This window comes from Ipomoea nil, unplaced genomic scaffold (assembly GCF_001879475.1).
Source record: "Ipomoea nil cultivar Tokyo-kokei standard unplaced genomic scaffold, Asagao_1.1 scaffold1129, whole genome shotgun sequence".
Classification (NCBI taxonomy): domain Eukaryota; kingdom Viridiplantae; phylum Streptophyta; class Magnoliopsida; order Solanales; family Convolvulaceae; genus Ipomoea; species Ipomoea nil.
Window position 1 is genome coordinate 134,886 of NW_017617557.1, and position 21,718 is coordinate 156,603.

A 21,718-nucleotide genomic window follows, 5' to 3' on the forward strand; every position below is an offset into this window, starting at 1 on the left:
GCGGAGGACATACCGCTAAGCCGCTTGGATTGTCTCCTGCGAGACCCAGCCATGGCTACCAGTCGAAGGAAAAGCGCGGAGAGAAGAAACGACGAAGCCCGGCGGAGAGACGAAGCGTCTACGAGAAGCGAAGAGGATTGAAAATTGACTGCGGAGAGAGAGAGAGAATAAACCCCAATTTTATCATCACACACATGCACCAAAGCGGGCGGATATAAATGCCTGTCATAATCAATAATAATACCAAATTACACAAACGCCCCTGTCCAATAAACACAACCAGCGCACGTGGATTAAAATTGCATACCATCTGGACCGTCCAAGATACCAAATCAACGATTATAAAGGGTTCTCATGTGCCCGGCTAAATGGGGGGTGTGCACCTGATTCAAAATCTATATATATATATATATATATATATATATATATATATATATATATATATATATATATGGACGCACTCAGGTGCGAATAAGTGCCCAGGAAGGAAATGCGAACGAATCAGCGCGCGACACGTGTCCAGATCTAATAACTTAAAAAAAAATACGGTGGCATTTTCGTAAATAATTAAACATCGAAGTCATATCTTATAAGTGCACCTATTTTCACCTATAAGTGCATGTAATTTTGCCTTGTTAGCATTCACTTTCCGCAACCATTCATGCACCTGGGTGTGCTTATAACTATCTGTGCAACTATTTATAACTATTGGTGCAACTACTTATAACTATAGGTGCACCTACTTTCACCTATAAGTGCATGTAATTTTGCCTTGTTAACATTCATTGATCTGAGTTCAGCGGGTAGTAATACTCCTGAAAACCACTCGCAAACATTCATACACCTAGATGCAACTACTTATACCTATGTGTGCAACTACTTAGAACTATAGGTGCAACTACTTAGAACTATAAGTGCAACTAAGTATTGATGCTCAGTGTAAATTTTTAATTGCACCTATAATACATTTTACATGCACTTGTAATACATTTTACTTGCACTTCGATGTTCAATTATTTACGAAAATGCCACCGCGTTTTTTAAAAAAATCAGTGTTTTTCATCCATTAGATCTGGACACCTGGACGAACAGAATCCATTCCTATTTCTCACCTGGGCGAGCCGTTCGCACCCGAGTGCAAGTCTATATATATATATATATATATATATATATATATATATATATATATATATATATATATATATATATATATATATATATATATATATATATATATATATATATAATCGCACTCAGGTGCGAATGCTTCGCCCAGGCGCGAAATAGGAATGAATTTTGTTCATCCACGTGTCAAATCTAATGGATGAGAAACACTGATTTTTTTAAAAAAGCACAGTGGCATTTTCGTAAATAATAGAACATCGATGTGCAAGTAAAATGTATTACATGTGCATGTAAAATGTATTATAGGTGCAAGTAAAAATTTACACTGAGCATCAATACTAAGTGCACCTATAGTTATAAGTAGTTGCACCTATAATTCTTAGTAGTTGCACACATAGTTATAAGTAGTTGTACCTAGGTGCATGGATGTTTGCGAGTGGTTTTCAGGGGTATTACTACCCGCTGAACTCAGATCAATGAATGTTAATAAGGCAAAATTACATGCACTTATAGGTGAAAGTAGGTGCACCTATAGTTATAAGTAGTTGCACCTATAGTTATAAGTAGTTGCACCTATAGTTATAAATAGTTGCACAGATAGTTATAAGCACACCCAGGTGCATGAATGGTTGCGGAAAGTGAATGCTAACAAGGCAAAATTACATGCAATTATAGGTAAAAATAGGTGCACTTGTAAGTAATTTTACTTGCACTTCGATGTTCACTTATTTATGAAAATGTCACCGCATTTTTTTAAGTTATTAGATCTGGATACGTGTCACGCGCTGATTCGTTCGCATATTCCTTCCTGAGCACTTATTCGCACATGAGTGCATCCCTATATATATATATATATATATATATATATATATATATATATATATATATAAACATAATTAATTATAAATACATAGCTCTATTTGGGAAATATTTATATTGAATATAAATATTTACGGGGTATCACATATTTGCTTCTCGATGCCTTTGTCTATCTCGGCTAGTTCCACCCCCTCCCCGCCTATCTGATGGTCGGGGCGATTTGACTTCTCCCTCAGTTTGAGTCTCTAGGGCTCGGGGTGGTCGAGTGTTCGGCCCATCGCGCTGCCTCAAGGCAGGCGGAGTGGAAGCCGGCGCCCCTAGAGAGATCTCGGGGGTGAGCGGGGGTGCTCGGTCACTTCCTTGGAGCCCCTCCACAAGGTCAGTCAATGTAGCGGCGACTTGCTAGATGGTGGCCACCCCCTCCTGGAAGCACGGGGCCGGAGGGGGAGCGGTAGGAGTCGACCCGTCGTTGTGGTTGTTGGTGAGACGATCCCTTAGGTCTCCTGCCGACTTCACGGAAACGGTTCGTTGTTGACTAGCGGTACCGTTGAGAGCGTCCCGGTCTAGACTAAATTTGAAATTGCCACCAAAGACAATGGGCCTCTAGTAGAATAATTAGTATATTGAAAATTCATTTTTTTTAGTGTATTACTTAAAAAATGAACATTCACTATATTAAAAATGAATATTCAGTATACTAAAAATGAACATTTATCAATTGTTACATTGCAATTTAGATCATGGTCCATAGTACAATATAATTTGCCCACTGTCGTATTGACACCTAGTGGTTTATTTGACAATTTTTCTTCTTTTTTTAATGGTGTGTCATATTATATTTCACCCGGCCCCTAATATATAACACTTAAATATTGACCATGTGTCAAATATTTTATATTATCTAATAAAATAGTATAATTGGACGGCGCAGGTCAGATGAAACTTTTTCCGTTTGACAGAGTGTCTAATATATAAAATGGTCAGATAAAATAGTTAAGTAATAACATGTGATCCACAACTGTATTTCTTAATCAATCTGGCCATACCAGGTTAAAAGAAAAAACAAAGAAGAAGAAAAAAAAAAGAGTAAAAATTAACGATAAATGTAATGTTACAACTCTACAAGCATGTCTGAACGATAAGAAACTTCCCCCAACCAACTATCCCATTCCCATTATTGACTATCGCTCATTGTTCCCACCTTTTACATTTTAATCCCTTGGTGGAGATCAGGAGAAAGTGTATGTACTTTAACAAGAACGAAGGTGAGAGTACCGCATGCTCCATTTCATTGTATATTCTCAGTTTATCAAAACAAAAGAGATATCTGGGGTGTATGATTGAGTAAAAGTTACTCATCTATCTTTACCTAAAAGTTAAGGGATTAATCATTCACCTTGTGTAAATCTTCAGGTCAGCTATCCCACACTTGAGGTGCATACAATTCAACCAGGAGATTAGTGACACGCAATTAATATGGCAGCATTTACTGAGGTATCATTGTTGTTGTTTATGCTACAAGTGATTAGCAGCTGGTGCATATTTCAGCAAGCAAGAGCCAAAGGGTTGGCAATGCCGGGTTGCCAAGAAAAATGCGGTAACTTGACAATTTCTTACCCATTTGGCATCGGAAAGCCTGGGTGCTATCTAGATGAACCATTTCGAGTGAACTGCAACAGTTCTACCCAAATTGCAACCCTGCCATATTTTATAAATGTGACCATTTATAACATCTCATCCGACAGTATAACTGTCATGGCCTATGGGTCGCCGGTGGTCTACAACATGTCCTCTGGAAAAAACCTGGAAAAAGGTGATGTTGATACCATTGGCTACGAATTGTTACAGCCTCATTTCAGTATCTCTCACACCAAGAATAAGTTCGTGGCAATAGGGTGACGGGTGTGATATATTTTCATTCTTGAAGGATTTCAGAACCGGAAGGATCATAACTGGGTGTGCATCATTTTGTGTAAATAAAGGCAGGATAGAAAGCCAACCCAATTTCTCATCATGTTCTGGCTATGGTTGCTGTCAAACACCCATTGAAACAAAGCTTGGCGATTACTTTGTGTCTGGAGCGCACACCATGAACACAGATAACTCTACTTGGTCTAGAAATCAGTGTAACTATGTTATGATTGTTGAGAAGAGTTTCGACAAGTTCGATGAAATTAAATGCAGTCCAGACTTTACTATTCCGTCTGCAATTGACTGGTCAATTGGAAATCTGAGTTGCGCCAAAGTAAAGAAGACAATATGTGGCCACAATTCTTACTGTGCCAACTCAACTCGTGGTGAAGGATATCTGTGTCGCTGCTCTCATGGCTACCAGGGGAACCCATACTTGCCTAGTGGATGCCAAGGTGCGTAATTCTTATTGAGTTGTTTTAATTGTTGGGCAGAGACAGGTAAAGTTAAGTCTAGCACCGGATAGTTGGAAAATTGTTGGGCGGAAGCTTGTAAAGGCAAGTCCAACACCCATGTCTCAAAATGTGATGAGGTTTAGAACATCCTCATTTGAGTTTTTTCAGTTTTTTATGGACATCCGCATGACCGCATCCACATCATCATTCACTATCTCACTCAATCACAAAAAACTCTTCCCCATTAATTTTAAGTTTTTTTTTTTTTTTTAGTTTTTTATGGACCCACCATTTTACTCAATTATATTTTAATTATTCTTTATTTATTATCATTATAAAAATTATAATTACAATATTATTTTTTTATTATATTTAAATTAAACATGCCAAAATTAAAATAAATATATAATTACAAAGTTTCAATTCTAGTCATATGGTATCAAAATTGTATTCTACATTTATATTGCATAATTTTCTTTTAAATATTTAAAAATTTAACAAAAAATTTAAACAAGAAAAACTAAAAAGAATAAAATAAAAAAATAAAAAAATAAAAAAGAAGCTGGCTGAGTGACTGCAAAGATGCAGCTGGCCGTTGCAACAACCAACCGAAAAACGAAATAGATCAAGTTTCATTTCAGAGTGGCCGCAAGTTGGCATGCGACAACCACTCTGAAGCGCCCCAACACGCACCCGTTGTGACGAGACGTGCACTATAAGCGCTCGTCTATTTTTTTATTTTAATTTTTTTTTTTTTGCTTTTTCCTGACATAATACAACCTAACTTTGCAAGAGAAAGATTTGCCAAAAAACTATTCTCCCTAATAGCCAAAAAAACAGTCATTAATTTTTCTTACCTGTAAAAATCTCAAAAAGTTCACTAATGGTGATACTCTTATAAAATAAAAAATAAAAAATTGTACCTACACTACTAGCTATAGCTTTCAATCCTTCTTTCCACTTCAAATAATGAGAAATTTAATGGCATGAAATACTAGTTAGTGACCAATAATGAGGTAGATCAACAAGATGGAGCATTACAAAACAGATTCCATACTAAACTCTGCAATACAATGCTAATTAATTTATGCAGGGCAAATTTTACTATCGACCATGAGCTCTATTTTAATTTATTTTTCTTGCACATTAGTTTCATTATAATAACATTAAGGTATCATTGAAATAATACTTTATGTCTTTGCTATCTAGTTTAATTTTATACACAATAGGTGTTGAGAATTTTAGCTTAAAATGACATTTAAGTGGCTATTTTTTAGTACAAATATATGTGGGGTGGACTTCCAATTTGAGTCTGGTCAAAGTTGATTCGCACTCTACGTAGTGAGACGAAGAAATTGATACATTGAATGCTCAAATCGGATAATGGGTGAATGAAAAATTAATTCTCAAATTAGACCATTTGAGTTCAAAAATGAAGGTGGAAAGACTTTGGAAAAACAATTGTCGCACATTGATTTGGGATTTGGGTTTGCACCACTATATATACAAGAGCCTTTTAGAATGAGATTGAATTGTATAGCATAGAATCTCTCTCTCGCGCGCAGGGGTGCAAGTCAAATGTCATCCGAAAATTGGCTGACCCGCAAGGACTTTATGTTTGAGTCTCAAACACTAAAGTGGTAATCAGTTTTATCCTGCAAGATTGACGTTACAATGCTCATAGCATCATCAGGAGGTAGCGAATCGGTTTTAAAGAAACTGTAAGTATACACGACTAGGATTTCTCTTTCTTCTTCTTTCTTGTCCTAGTCCAATGGACTTTATGTTTGAGTGCTTAAACACTAAAGTGGTAGTCCATTTTATCTTGGGAGATTGGCGCCACAATGCTCCTAGCACCATCAAGAAGTAGCGAGTCGGTTTTAAGGAAAGTGTGAGTATACAGGACTCCGATTTCACCTTCTCCTTTCTTGTTCGTTGGGTTTATATTAAAAATTATAAAACCCTTTTTCATATATATATATATATATATATATATATATATATATATATATATATATATATATATATATATATATATTGATAGGGTTATAGGCCAACTAACCCACCTGGGTTACGGAGCTCATAGTGCATTTCCCGACAATAGTGCACTTCTCAACCATAATGCACTTACCAAGTACAACCTACTTCCCGGTCTCATGTACTAATAATAGACCTCCTGTTCTTATTTATTAATAGACCTCCTGATTTCATTTTTTGTAGACCTCCTGGTCTCATTGATTAGTAGACCTCCCGGTCTCCAAGCGTCTTACCACGTGTCAAAACTCTAAGGACACGTGGAAGATATGCTCGGCATGTGTCCTTTCTTCCCCTCTATATATAGGAAATTTATTGCACCTAGAGGGGGGACTTTTTTGGCTCCCAACCTACGTTACTCTACTCAGAGCTTCCCGATCTAACGTGGTTGGTCCTTACTTACTTTCCCAGTAAGACCGACAACCTCTATTAACCTTCTCGACCTCATGTGTGTGTGTGTAAATCAACTCATTTCACAACCTACAATCTTAAATTAAAATTTGTTGTTGAATAAGTCAATGACATCCACTATTGTTGAAAATGGAAGCATGAATGTTATTCGTGGTGCACATTCAAATGGTCTAAGCGGCAATGTTGTTACACATTCCAAAACCCTAATGAACTTTTGTTCACAGACTAGTGGTGACATCTAAGGGTATATCTCTATAATAAAGGTGTCTGTAACGGTACCAATTGATCTGGTCAAAAGACCTTGGAAATTCAATGAGTTGAATTTCAAAGGATGGCAACATAAAATGTTCAGCGTAGAGATTCTCGACATGTCAAGGTTGTTGACTGAGATGGTTCATAGTGGAAAGAAACATGGGTCAAACGCTCAAACCGTTAGCGAAGTGAGGGTTTGGAAATATTTTGTTTTCGTATGCCTAAACTATGTTTTAAGAGTTTGTGTGACTTGATATACAATGTATACTGTCAACTGAAAACATTTAACGGGTTGTGGGAGTCTTTGGACCTGAAGTATAAAAGTGAATACGCTAAGGCAAATTAACTTGATTAGAGATACCAAATTGCATGTATTAGTTTGAAACTTGAAATTGAAACAAAATGATGAAAATGTTGAGACAACAAAAATAAATCTAAAATCACTTGACTTTTCGAGTAGTGGTGTAAATGATGTATAAAGTTATCACTCTTGTGGATTAAAACAAGGTTTTGTCGAACTGCTTTCTCTCCAAATTACACAACTGCTTTCTCTCCCTTTTTCATCTGTAAAGACCCTGTGACTCCATCCTCCAGCTGCCGACTGACGCTCTAATGGAGGGTTGAGCCGGCGGTGCCATTAGTAGACTCCATCATCTGGTTGTTTTAGGAATAAGCGTTAGATCTTAGATTTTCACTGATCGTTCTTTTCAGAGAAGGCGTAGAGACTCTCCAGATCTGACAGGTTTTCTATCATCTTTTTCATTTATTTTGTTTTCTTTTGATTCTACGTTATCCCTTTGTTCCTTTGACTAGTTTGTTTTCTCTCGTCTCTCTGGCGAGTGTATCCCTCTCATTTCTTTTGCGAGTTTTCCTCTCGTTTCTTTAGCGAGTTCTCCTCATAAGCGTGGAAAGATAAAATGGTCACATCAAAGTCAGGCTTAACTATGTTTGACCAGATCTGTGAAGAAGCACCGAGTTCATCCAACAACTTCGGCTTCAAATTTATAAAACAGTCCGCGATCCAAGTTTTATATAACATTACTAGGAAATTTGTTTCTATGTCTGACCGTAAAGAATGCACTGTCATTCTAACGATCTGTATTGTAAACATTCCTGTTTATGATTAATGAATTGGCCTTTTATTTAAAAACAAAAAAAAAAACAAAAAAAACAAGAAAAAAAAAAAAGGTTTTGTCTAAATTTGGAATGAAGGAAAGGGTTAATTACTAAATGAGTTATAAGCTTGGTAATAACTGCAATTAATAAATATTATTATTTCAACTTGCCTGGTTGAGTCTTCGTATTTGTGGCTTGGCAGACTAGGTCATGGTAATTTTTAATCTCTATGAAGATTAATTAGCATGACCACATTCCAAAGTAATGATAAACAGAAATATGATATTTGTGATGTGGCTAAACCATCGAAAAGTGAAGCGCACATCTCAAGTCTAAGAAGTGCTAGAAGCACCTCTCAGCCATGTGTCCAAGAAGTAAACGTACCTTCTGGTCATAGGCTAGAGTTTACGTACTTCTCGGCCCAGCCTAGAAGTAAGTTTACTTCTCGGTGTCGACGGAAAGTCGATTCACTTTTCGGGTGATACCAAGAAGTGGCTTCAACTTTTCTGACATAACCAACTTAATCGTGGAATTAAGGCGGGTAGAAGCGATAGATGTCCTGAATTTGAAACACCTATCGGTAATTTCTGCATAAGCGTCCGTACTCGAGCGTACGACATGATATTCACTTCAATCGAACGATGTTGCTGAACATAAAAATCGAAACGTTGATCAGTTTGGTTTTACCTCAAAGTATGTGTGTAAACTGAGTTTCGAAAAGAAATTACCTTTTAAATAAGGTTCCCTACAAGAAACTCGATAAGATTCCTTACGAGTTGTGGAAAGTTAGGAAGTTTTCCTGCCAATACCTGAAATGTGGGGGTATCTTGTCAAAAGTGTTCTTAGTACTCGAATCCACATAACCTTCAAACAACTCTTTGTGGGTACTGCTCGAACTACTGTTCGTAGATACTGCTCGAAGTACTATTTATAGTACACTATTCTAGTAGTATTAATTCTAATCCATATGAATTGATTACAAATTAATTCCAATTTAATTTTGAGAATTAAACGGTAGATTAAAGTGGTAGGTTATGGGGTTACATATATGAAATTATTTCATATGTAAATGTCGTTATTGAATACTATTATTTTCCTCATCTCCTACAAATAGCCTTGTTGTTGGCAAATTTGTACGCTGGTTTTACCTGCTCAAAATCTTGTCTTTTGCTCTCATCACTTCTCCTGTCTCCTGTTTTCTTAAAAGAAAACCTGCCAACGTTTTTGCAAAACGAAATAATGAAGTGTTCGCCTATTGTCCTTGTTCATCAAACTTTATGTTTGAGTGCTCAAACACTAAATTCGTAATTTGTTTTATCTTCGGAGATTGACGCTACAATACATATTTATAAATCAATTAACTTATTCCACAACATACAATAAGTTCATTATAGCAATACTAAAGTATCATTTTAAGTCCAAAACACATTCATTTGATATATTGGTATGAGCTATGCTATTCAGTTTCATTATATATATATATATATATATATATATATATATATATATATACACACACACAGTAGGTTCATTATAGCAACCCTTACGTATCATGTCAACACTAAAGTGTTATTTAAATTCTATTACTACATGTTCAATATACATATTTATGGCGTATCACTATAGTTCACACAGCTGTGTAGACCATAATCTATAGTATAACAATTTAATTTACGGTAGTTGTAGTGACTTTTAAGAGAGAATATACAAATTTACTTGTTAAGTAACGATTCTCTTTTTATTGACTCTGAAGATATTGATGAGTGTGAAAGCCAAAAGGAGAATATGTGCCCAAAGAACGCAGATTGTGTTAATATTCCAGGCAGCTATTATTGCACTTGTCGACAAGGCTACCGCAGTGATTTAAGTAAATCCAGTCCATACGGATACACTTGCATACTTGACTACGAAAGGCATATGTTGGTCACGCTAATTTTTGTAGGTATGGAAATAAGAGTAATGCCTACCTATTCCCTTCTAAAATTTATCTCATAATTTTTTTATGCTGATATGATGCTATATATCTAATTAAATTATTTAATATTTGATTGAAAGTATATGTGTCAGTCAATTTGTTATACCCAATGAATATAAGGGTTCGTTTGAAAACCTGGAAAAATGTTTCAAGAAAATTATTTCTAGAAAATGACATGTTTTTCAAAAAATATTGTAATTTTCTGGTGTTTGGTTAAATGTCAGAAAACTATTTTTCTGTTTGGCTCAAAGCTAAAAAGAAAAATTACATTTTTTCTATTTGGTTCATTTTCCAAAAAAAAAAAAAAAGAAGAAGAACATATTTTGTTATAATGATGACGGTGATGATGATGATGATAAATAATAATAATAATAATAATAATAATAATAATAATAATATGTGGTGATGGTGGTAGTGTGTTGTGTTGGTGGTGGTACGGTTCAAGTGGTGGTGTTGTGGTGGTGGTTGTGATGGTGTTGGTGTTGGTGGTAGTGGTAGTGGTGATTGTGGTGTTGTTAGCGATGGTGCATGGTGTGGTGGTGGTGGTTGTTGTGATGGCGTTGGTGGTAGTGGTGGTGGTGTTGGTGGCAGTGGTGGTGCATGTAGTAGTGGTTGTGTTGGTAGTGGTGGTGTGATAATGGTGATGGCGGTGGCGGTGGCAGTGGTAGTGGTACGGTGGCAGTGGTGGTGGTTGTGTGTGGGTGGTGATGGTGGTGGTGGTGTTGATGTTCGTGGTAGTCATGGTGGTGGTAGTGGCGGCGGCGGTGGTAGTGGTGGTAGTAGTGGTGGGTGGTGATGGTGGTGGTGGTGCATGTGGTATTGGTGTTGGTGGTTGTAGTAGTGGTGGTAATGGTGGTGTTGATAGCAATGCTAGTGTGGTAGTGCTGTGTTGGTGGTGGTGGCGGTGGCAGTAGCGATGGTACTATGGTAGTGGTGGTGGGTGCGGTGGGGTGGTTGTGGTGGTGGTGTTGATGTTGGTGTTGGTGGTGTTTGTTTTAGTGTTTGTGGTAGTGATGGTGTGGCACCGGTGGTGACAATGGTGGTGGTGGTGGTGTGGTAGTTGTGGTGGTGTAGGTGGTGGTGGTAATAATAATAATCCAGAAATTAACTTTAAAAAAATAAAAGAAGAGAGCAAAGAGAGAAATGAAAAATAAACAATATGGAAAATGTCTTCCGACTAAAAAACTAAGAAGACATTTTTGGACAAATTAAGCATTTTTTACGTTGACCATAATTGATATTTTCCTTGGACTTCATTTTCTTTGAATACCCACCTGAAAAATCTAAAAAATGACTTCCGGAAGTCATTTTTCAGCTTTCCAAACGGACCCAAATTATATCATGAAAATAAACTATTAAGGGAAACTTTCCTTGAAAATAATAGCAATTTTCCTTAAAATTAATTAATCTTTACAACCCACAACAAAAGGGTGAGTCTGTTGTAATACTTATGCTTGTTTGTTACTTATGAGAAGAATTTAATACTTATGAAAACCAACTTGTGTCTCCTGTGTAACAGTCATGAGAATTTGCCACAACACAATATTGTCTTTGAGTCCATAAATTAATGAATGTAAAGTTTAATTTAATTTCCACAACAGGTGTTGGAGTGGGCATAAGTATTTTAATACTTGTAGTCACTGGATTCTGGCTTATTCGCAAGTTCAAAAAGAGGAAACTTGAGAAAACGAAAGAAAGATTCTTCAAGAGGAATGGAGGCTTCTTATTGCAAAAGCAAGTGTCTACTAGTAACAGAGGAAGTGTATTAGAAATAAAAATTTTCAAGACCGAAGAACTGGAGAAAGCAACAGACAATTTCAATCAAAGTCGTATTCTTGGGAAAGGTGGACTTGGTACAGTATACAAAGGTATGTTATCAGATGGGTGCATAGTGGCTGTGAAGAAATCTAACAAGGTAAATGAAGGTCAAGTTGGCCAGTTCATCAATGAGATCGTCATACTCTCCCAGATAAATCACAGACATATTGTGAAAGTCTTAGGTTGTTGTTTGGAAACAGAAGTTCCATTGGTTGTATATGAATACATATCCAATGGAACCCTTTCACAACATCTTAATAACAATAATACTAATAGTAGCACTTCACCACTGTCCTGGGCACAACGTTTAAGGATTGGTGCAGAAATAGCCGGAGCCTTAGCCTATTTGCATTCGGGCGCTTCTACAGCCATCTTTCACCGAGACATCAAGTCGAGCAACATACTTCTGGATGAAAACTATAGGGCGGTGATTTCAGATTTTGGACTTTCAAGGTCAGTACCTATCGATAGAACCCATTTAACCACGGTAGTTGGGGGCACCTTTGGGTACTTAGACCCCGAATACTTTCGCTCGGGCCAGCTAAACGATAAAAGCGATGTCTATGCATTTGGGGTCGTCCTCGCGGAATTATTGACAGGACAAAAGGTCATATCTTCCAATACGTCTGATCAAGGATTGGCATTTCGGTTTAAGACGACTTTGAAGCAAAAAGATGGGCTATTTGAAATGTTAGACCGTGTAGTTGCAAATGAAGGTGGAGAAGAAGAAATATTTGCTGTTGCTAAGCTTGCCAAGAGATGCATAAAGCTAAATGCTAAAAAACGGCCGTGCATGATGGAAGTAGCAACTGAACTTCAACGATTGGCAAGGACTAATGGAGAAGATTTACAACGCAGACCAAAGGGTTGTGAGCTTAGCTACTTCTCGTCAGGCGCCATGTCGTTTGACTACAGCTTGGATTTATTTACAGATGAGACGATGTAGAGAAAAATCATTTAACAACAATGCTGGTGGACAAGAAATCGTGAAGCAGGAATTTGCAGTTGTATTATCTCTATTCTAAATAGATTTTCCCTCTATTTCCTTAATTAGCCGACATCGTATCATTATTTTAAATAATATATAATTATACGACGTCGGCTAATACGCTATTAGCCCACGTCGTATGTGTATTTTTTTAAAAAAAAAATTATACGACGTCGGCTAATAGGCTATTAGCCGACGTCGTATGTATATTTCTTTTTTTTTTTTTATATTAAAAATGTTTTATGCTTTCTAGCCCAACCTGCTATATCAATCAGAACTTGTGCAGCTAGTTACATTCAACATCAACATCAACTAATTCAAGTTACGTACTAAACATGAAACTAATTAAGCTACTAAAAATAAAATTAATATAAATAACACAATCTACATAAACTACTATAAACACAATCAACACCAAATAATTCAAGCAACAAAACTACTAATTAACATCAAACCAATAAACACAAAGTAGTTTTAAACATAAAGTAGTATCAATTGAGCAACGTTTTATTAACCCATTCATCAATAAGAAACTTAGACCACTTGTTTCTAACGTCATCAATCTCTTGTTTGTTGTAGGGCAATCTTCCTTGTCTTTCCAAAATCTACAAAGTTCAAAAAAAATAAAAATAATAAATAAGCAAATATTTTAAACAACATTTGAAGAAGAAATATGTATTATTAAATTACTTGCTTTATCCATTCCTTTGCTTAGGTTGTTGGAAACAATTTCCCACATGAATTTCATCACATAATAACCACATTCGGTGCTTCCTTTTTGTATAGCACACTACATTTGAATTACAATAAAATTATAAAAAAGTAATAAAAAACAATAAGTTTGCATGTTTTACAAAGTGAAAGAAGTACTTACCAAACATGTAGTCCATTTCGGTGGACGAGATTGTTCTTTCCACTCATCATGCTTGTTGCAGCCATACACCAATTCATATAAGACATAAAATATATGTAAATATTTGGCATCACTAGTTTAATTAATAATAACTATTAATTCATTATATAAATTTACATACGTTTCCATTATATGTTTAATGTCTTCACGCGGCCCATGACCGAGTGAATCAAACCAAAAAATTTCATTTAATCTAGGACAAATCGCCATCAGCATCCAATGCTCACTACAAATAAGTAATTTATTAGTTATAAGTAAATAAGTAAATATAATATGTAATAAAAATATATTATATATAAGCACTTTAATTTAAAACGTAATTAAAACTTACATGAGAACGTATGGGGCTAAATATACATTTTTCTTCACATACTGCATGGTGGCATTTATATATGATTTTCTTTATTCTGTATTATTCATTTTTGGTTGAATCCAATATGGATCTAGGAAGCCATACGTGTCTTTTGATGCCAACTCAAAATTGATGTAAATACCCCTATTCACAAACACAACCAATTATACATAGATTACCATCAGAAATCCTTTGATCTGCATGCCATGTTAAGTTCTTCGCATCACTTGGATTTGCAAACAGGCGCTTAAATCTTGGAAGAATTGGGAGATACCACAAAAATTTAGCTGGTGGCTTTTTCAAACGTACTTTACGAGCAACATTCTCGCTTGTTTTATAACGAGATGCCCCACATATTGGACATGCATGCAAGTCTTTGTAATCATTCCTAAACAATATGCAATCGTTAGGGCAAACATGTATCTTTGTATATCCCATATCCATTGGACACAAAATTTTTTTGGCATCATACGTACTATTGGGAAGTTCATTACCATCTGGAAGCATGTCCTTTACTATTTCAAGTAACGCAGTAACGCTCTTGTCGCTCCACCCATTCCCTGCTTTCAAGTTGAATAATTTTAATATAGCAGGTAATCGGGAATATTTACTACACCCTGGCCATAACGGTTGTTTTGAATCATTCAATAATTCATCTAACTCATTTGACCGATTGGTAAACTCTTCTCCAACATCGCGAAACATTTCATCCAACGATCTTCAGACTCATTATCTTCATTGTCAACATACACATTAGATGTCGTAGACACATCGCGTTCACCGTGCCAAATCCATTGTGTATAATATGAATTAATCCCATTAACGATTAGATCATCATATATGTCCTCTTCACCTAACTTTTTCTGATTACAACATTTCTTACAAGGACACAACCACCTATTATTACTATTCGGAAGGTTACTCTTTGCAAAGTCTAAAAATTTTCTAACTCCATCTTCGTATTCCGTACTAAGTCGATTAGCTATCATCCAACTTTTATCCATCACGTACAAGCCAATCTAGATAATAATAACTCTAATTAAACATTTGTTAACACTATTTTAACAAATTTCTATAATAATAACTACTACAACAACTACAATAATTTTAGCATTTACATAGTGCAAACAAGTAGCATTTCATGGACGCAAACAAGTAGCATTTATCCATCACGTACAAGCCAATCTAGGTAAAATTATAATAACCATTTGTCAATTCTAGATGCTTTCTTATACATCCTAACTAACCTAAGAACATGCCAAACACAATGTGAATGGAATCTTGTTAAACACAATAGACAAATTGCGTACCCGAGACCGGCGGAGAACAATGGAGGAGGAGCGCAGCAAGGATTGAACTTAGTCAAACCCGATTGACGCCTAACAAAAAATAAACCAATCAAATATTTTCACCTAAAGAAGTGAAATCAAACGAAATAGAACATTTACTCATTAATATATTATCATAAAAACATAATAATATATTTAACTCGATTAATTTCTCTCTCTACCTAGCTCATGAGTCAAGAATCATTTTTATCATTGCAACCAAGTATTGATTCAACCTAGCATCAAGATTAGAATTGTAATAAGAATCACATACTTAATTCCTTATTAATTGGAATAGGTTTTAGTAAATGCAACTTCTTCTTTTGGTTTTATAGTATATAAGATAATTGAAATTGAATATATGATAAATAGGTGTGGAAGTTCATGAACAAAACATCCACATCTAGAAATTATAACTACTACAACAACTACACTAATTCTTAACTACTACTCCATCCATCTCATTTATAGATAACAATTTCTAAAAATTAAAAATATATAAACAATATTTCATAAAATTCCACATATACACACAACAATTCATAATTTACCCAATAACTTATACAAGTTAAAAAATATACACAATTATTCCTAAAATTTCAAAATATACACAATAATATATAAACAATATTTCATAAAATTCAACATATACACACAAAAATTCATAATTTACCCAATAACTTATACAATTAAAAATATATACACGATTATTCCTAAAATTTCAAAATATACACAATAATATATAAACAATATTTCATAAAATTCTACATATACACACAACAATTCATAATTTACCCAATAACTTATAAAATTAAAAATATATACACAATTATTCCTAAAATTTCGAAATATACACAATAATAATTTATAAAATTCAAAATTCAAAAAATATAAAAGATTAATTAAATATATATATATATAAAAAACCATTTTTAATATATATATATATATATATATATATATATATATATATATATATATATATATATATATATATATATATATATATATATATATATATACACGTACCTGCCGGCGACAGGTCGACGCCGTCCGGCGTCCGGCGGCGAGGCAACGAGTGGCGAGCGGCAAGCGGCGAGGCAGCGAACGGCAAGGCGGCGAGCGGCGAGCGGCAACGCAGCGAACAGCGAGGCGGCGAGGCAGCGAACGGCGAGGCGGCGAGCGGCGAGGTAGCGACGAGGGATCTGATCTGTGGAGATACGGTGAGTAGAGATGAGTATACGGTGGCAGTGGTGGAGATGAGGATAGAGTGGCGGGGATGGAAAGTTTTGAAGTTTTGATGGCGATTATTTTGTAGCGGTGGCGGTGGATCTGATCTGTCTTCGACTAGGTTATTAGAATGAAATGAGTATACGGCGTCGGCTATATACGTAGCCGACGCCGTATACTATATTTATTTTTTTTATTTGTTTTTAATTCGAGTATACAGCGTCGGCTGTATATGTTGCCGACGCCGTATACTATATTTATTTTTTTTATTTTTTTTAATTCGAGTATACGGCGTCGGTTGTATACTCGTTGACGCCGTATACTATATTTATTTATTTTTTTATGGGAGATACGGCGTCGGCTCTTTATAAAGAGCCGACGCCGTAGATTTTATTTATTTATTTATTTTTATTGTAGATACGGCGTCGGCTATACCAAAAATCCGACGTCATATGTATTTTTTAAAAAATAAAAAATAATTTTAAATATTTAATGTCGGATTTTCTAAAAACCGACGTTATAATGTCGACATTAAATCCGATTTCTGTAGTAGTGACAACAATAACAGACAGTAACAACACACATGTTCATGTTCCAAACTTATACCAAGTTCCAACCTTTACTCCTCTCCATCCTTATATCAGTTCCAACTTGTACCTCCATGCCACCCTTATATCTATTCCTGCTTCACGATTTCTCTGTATATTTTACTTTGATTTGTTGAAGTTAATGTATATATTAGGTTTGGTTTGTTGAAGTTACAGTATGGCCTTGTTTGGTAAAATGGTTGTTAGTTGATAGTTGTTAGCTGATTGTGTTAATTTGAGAGTATGAGTAGTTGATAACTTTAGCTCATTGTAAAAAAGTGTTTGGTAAATAACTGTTAGCTGATAGTTATTTGATATAATTTCTTTTCTCAAAAAGCTAATTGAAAAAGTTGTTTGGAGTAGCTTTTTGAATTTTAGCCTTTTGGAGTTACAAAAATCTAATTAACCAAACATTTATAGTGATATTTTAACTAAATCCAACAATTAATAGTGGTCAAATAAGCTAAAATTGGCCTAACCAAACATTTAGAGTGATATTTTAACTAAATCAAACAATTAATAATGGTCAAATAAGTTAAAATTAGCCTATAGACCAATTTTTTACCAAACAGGGCCTATATATGTTACTTTGTTTTCTTGGATATGCTTTGTTGCCTCGAGTCCCAGCAAAATACTGTATTAATTAAGTTTGGGTCATTTAAATAATTATTTTTAAAAATAAAAAAAATAAAGGGTATCCGTGGTAATTTCTACTAGAAAAAGTCACGGATATCCGTTTATTTTTGTAAATATGAATCCGTAACACTTTTTTTGAAAAAGCGTTACCGCTTCTTAGCTTTCGCGACAATTTTACAAATGTCACGGAAAGTTAAGCTTTCTGCAACATTCGCATCCGCTACACTTGTACAAATATCATGGATACTCTTGGACAAGTGTAGCATATGTGCAATAAGTGCACTAAATGTCCTTTATATATAGAGGGGAGAGGTACACATGGGCGTCTAACATGCTCTGCATGCGTCCTATGGAAATTCAATGGCAAAATTATTCTTGTCATTGTCTTTAGAGGTTTGACTATATGATGGGACACTTGGTGTCGTTGTTTGGTTATTTACGAGACCGGTTGTGCTCAGATTTGGTTGGCTTCGTCTTGATGATTATATCTAGATCGACGGCCTAATCAGACGCGGTTGGGAAGTATATTCGTAATCCGGTCAGGAAGTCTACATACAAGGCGATTGGTAAGTCTATTTGATAATGAGACGAGGAGGTTTACTAATAATGAGACCGGTAAGTAATACATACTACTCGGGTCAAGAAATACTCTAGTGAGAGGTCCCATGAGATTGGAAAGTGCACATATAGACTCTCATGAAGTTGTGAAGTGCACTAGTAAGGTAAAAAACTACACTAGTGTGATCCGTAGGACAAGTAGGGTTGCCCTATAACCCTATCACAAGCCTCCCAATCCCTTGTGGTGCGAGGATCATCAACAAAAGAGAGTAGACAAAATAGCATGATAGTTTTCCGAGCTACTTCACTTTTGATTGCGGTGAGAAAGTGACTTGATTGGGTTCACTTACCTAATCTTGCTTGATTTTCGCTGAGATATGAACTTAAGCTCATGGTGTGAGTGATTGGGAGGGCGACCCGACTGGCTTGATTGCTTAGCTCATAGGGCTTATGCCAAATTTGTGTCTCAGGCTATTTTGCCTACTTCATAGGGCTTTTTGGGGGTCGGATTTTACCACGATTGAGAGATCAAAGTTTATCGTGATCAAAAGATCAAATTTTACTGATCAAGAGATCAAATTTTACAACGATCAAGAGATCGAATTTTACTGTGATCTAGCGATCATACCTTATAGTTAATTAAATACAGAGCTATTTATATATTGTAATCCCAGGCTTGGGGTGTCGGTGGTGACAGGAATTGATGACATAACCGGGCTTAATATATACATATATTCTTGTTGTTGTTATTTTCTAAATACATGGCTATAAATAGTACAATTTACAATTTAAAAATTACATTCATAACTCTATGTGTTCTGACTTGAACAATATGTTTATAGCTGAGAACAAGAAAGCCCCAGCATTTATAAAGCTAGTCACGCTGTCAAGCCTTGAACCTTTAGCTGGTGGCCAGACTTTGATTGAGTGAGGCTAGGATGAGAATTGAATGAATTGTATTGAATAAACTTGATTACAAAGATATATGATACATGAATATATATAGTGAAAGAATCACATGGAGACTAAGATAAGGAATCATAATCTAACTCAAATACATACAGTTCTAATACTCCCCTCAAGCACAGGGTAAACTAGTAACATGTAGCTTGTCCCTAACAGAAGAAAATCTATGACCAGGTAAAGCTTTTGTAAATATATCAGCAAGTTGATCTTTCGTTGAAATAAACTTAACTTGAATATCTGCAGATGCAACTCTGTCTCTGACAAAATGGTAATCAATTTCAACATGTTTGGTGCGAGCATGGAAGATCGGATTAAGTAGCACCAATATTGCCACACCATAATTTAGGAATAGGAATATTGATCTCACGTAGCAAAGATAAAATCCATATCACCTCAGCACAAACATTTGCTACAGATTTATACTCTGCCTCAGTAGAAGATCTAGAAAAAGTTTTTTGTTTACTACAGACCCAATACACAAGATTGGACCCAAGAAACACAACATAACCACTAGTAGACTTACGATCTTCAGAACAACCAGCCCAATCAAAATCAGAAACAGCATGAAGTTCTCTTGACACTGACTTTCTTATACGCAAACCAAAAGTAATTGTTCCTTTAACGTACCTCAATACACGTTTTAGTTGCTCCCAATGTGATATTGTAGGAACATGCATATGCAAACAAAGATGATTAACTGCAAAAGACAGGTCAGGTCGTGTGGTTGTGAGATATTGCAACGCCCTAGCCAGACTCATGTATTGCGTAGGATCATCATACAAATCTGCATTGAAAGGAACAGATTTCAAGATAGGAATAGGAGTAGCTAGAGTCTTGCATTCTGCCATACTAGCACGTTTTAAAATATTTGTCATGTACCTCTACTGAGAAAGTAATATTCCATCATCACATTTAACAGTTTCAATCCCAATGAAAAAACTAGGTTCACCAAGATCCCTAATCTTAAAAGCAGTAGACAGTTTAGACAGTAAATTATTCACTAAATTCTGATCACTTCTCATCACAAGTATATCATCCACATAAACCAACAGATACACAGAAGCAGAATCCTGTGAATAGTGAAATAATGACACATCTGTCTTTGATGCTTTAAACCCAACTGATACTAAAAACGTTCGTAGGCGATTAAACCAAGCTCTAGGAGCTTTTTTTAAGCCATACAGAGATTGTTTTAGCAAACAAACATGATTAGGGAACTGAGAATCAATATATCCAAGTGGCTGGCGCATATTGTGACAACTCAAAATTTATTTTCCTAAATTCTATTTTCTAAATCCCAAAATAATTAGTTTTACTCATTCAATTTTTTTTTTTTAAATAGGTGTATGAATTAAATATTTTAAATCGTGATTTTTATTAATTCAACACCAAATATTAAACTATTTCGAAAATCATAAATTTTGGGTATATCTATGTATCAAGTTTTGACCCAAAAAGTCAATATGAGTGAAACCTGAGAAGAACGTGTGAAATCTGAGTCAAATGTTTTTACTTAAAAACATCCTTATAAGAAATCTATTTTATCCCCTAAGATGTATAAACCTATTTTAGTACCCCTAGCTTAGTCTAAAGGGATGAGCCTGATATTTTATAAGTCAAAGGACCAAAATGCCCTTCTCAGCCAACATCTTACCTAGGGTTTCGTACTCTATTTAAACCACACTATTCACCTGATCATCTTCAATCCCTCCATTTTGCCTCCTTCACTGTAAGCAGAGGAAATCTAAGAAAGAGAAGAGAAAGCACTGTAAGCCATTTTCCACCATTCATCTTCATCTTCTACCTTCCATTCATCTCCTGATACTCATCTTTCACCCTTCTATTTCATCTCTTCTATCTTATAGTGTATGTATGAGTATGTGATGGGTGTTGTATGTGTTTATGTTATTGTTTGAGGAAACTAGGAGGTGAGGGTGGAAGCCATTGTTAAAAGAAGAGGAGGTATTCACACTAGGAATAGCAAAGTTCAAAGGTATAAACCATGGATTCTCAAATCTATTATTTTAGCCCTTTGTTAATAGATTTCTTGAGATTTGATGCTTAGAAATGATTAATAATGCATGGTAATATGTTTATTGTGTGTTGATGATGTTAGATGATTTATTCATGGTTGTTTGGAGGTGTTTTGTTGAGGTTTGTGATGTAAAAATGGAGTTTGTGTCATCTGGTGCGTTACAGAGAAGCTCACTGTCTCAGCTTTCGGTTTGGCCGTGAGGGCCTAGC

At 35.4% G+C, this 21,718-nt stretch overlaps 1 protein-coding gene and 1 long non-coding RNA gene across 3 annotated transcripts; one reads left to right on the forward strand and one right to left on the reverse strand.

The window, feature by feature from the left end:
* The first annotated feature begins 3,367 nt into the window (after nt 1-3,367).
* Nucleotides 3,368-12,890, forward strand: LOC109183506 (wall-associated receptor kinase 2-like). Of its 2 annotated transcripts, XM_019333611.1 has the most exons (4): nt 3,368-3,378; nt 3,493-4,310; nt 9,877-10,065; nt 11,700-12,890. In XM_019333611.1, the coding sequence occupies exons 2-4, from the start codon at nt 4,034-4,036 to the stop codon at nt 12,860-12,862; spliced, it is 1,629 nt and encodes a 542-aa protein (XP_019189156.1). In that variant the 5' UTR covers nt 3,368-3,378; nt 3,493-4,033; the 3' UTR covers nt 12,863-12,890. The 2 variants fall into 2 exon arrangements, with proteins under 2 accessions (XP_019189156.1, XP_019189155.1); XM_019333610.1 differs by lacking the exon at nt 3,368-3,378 and having other exon boundaries at nt 3,456-4,310.
* Nucleotides 12,891-14,478: 1,588 nt separating this feature from the next.
* Nucleotides 14,479-21,407, reverse strand: LOC109183519. Its single transcript, XR_002054563.1, has 3 exons — nt 21,397-21,407; nt 21,050-21,055; nt 14,479-14,557 (listed from the first exon to the last, which is right to left on the reverse strand). It is a non-coding gene; the product is annotated as an uncharacterized LOC109183519 (long non-coding RNA).
* Nucleotides 21,408-21,718: the final 311 nt, after the last annotated feature.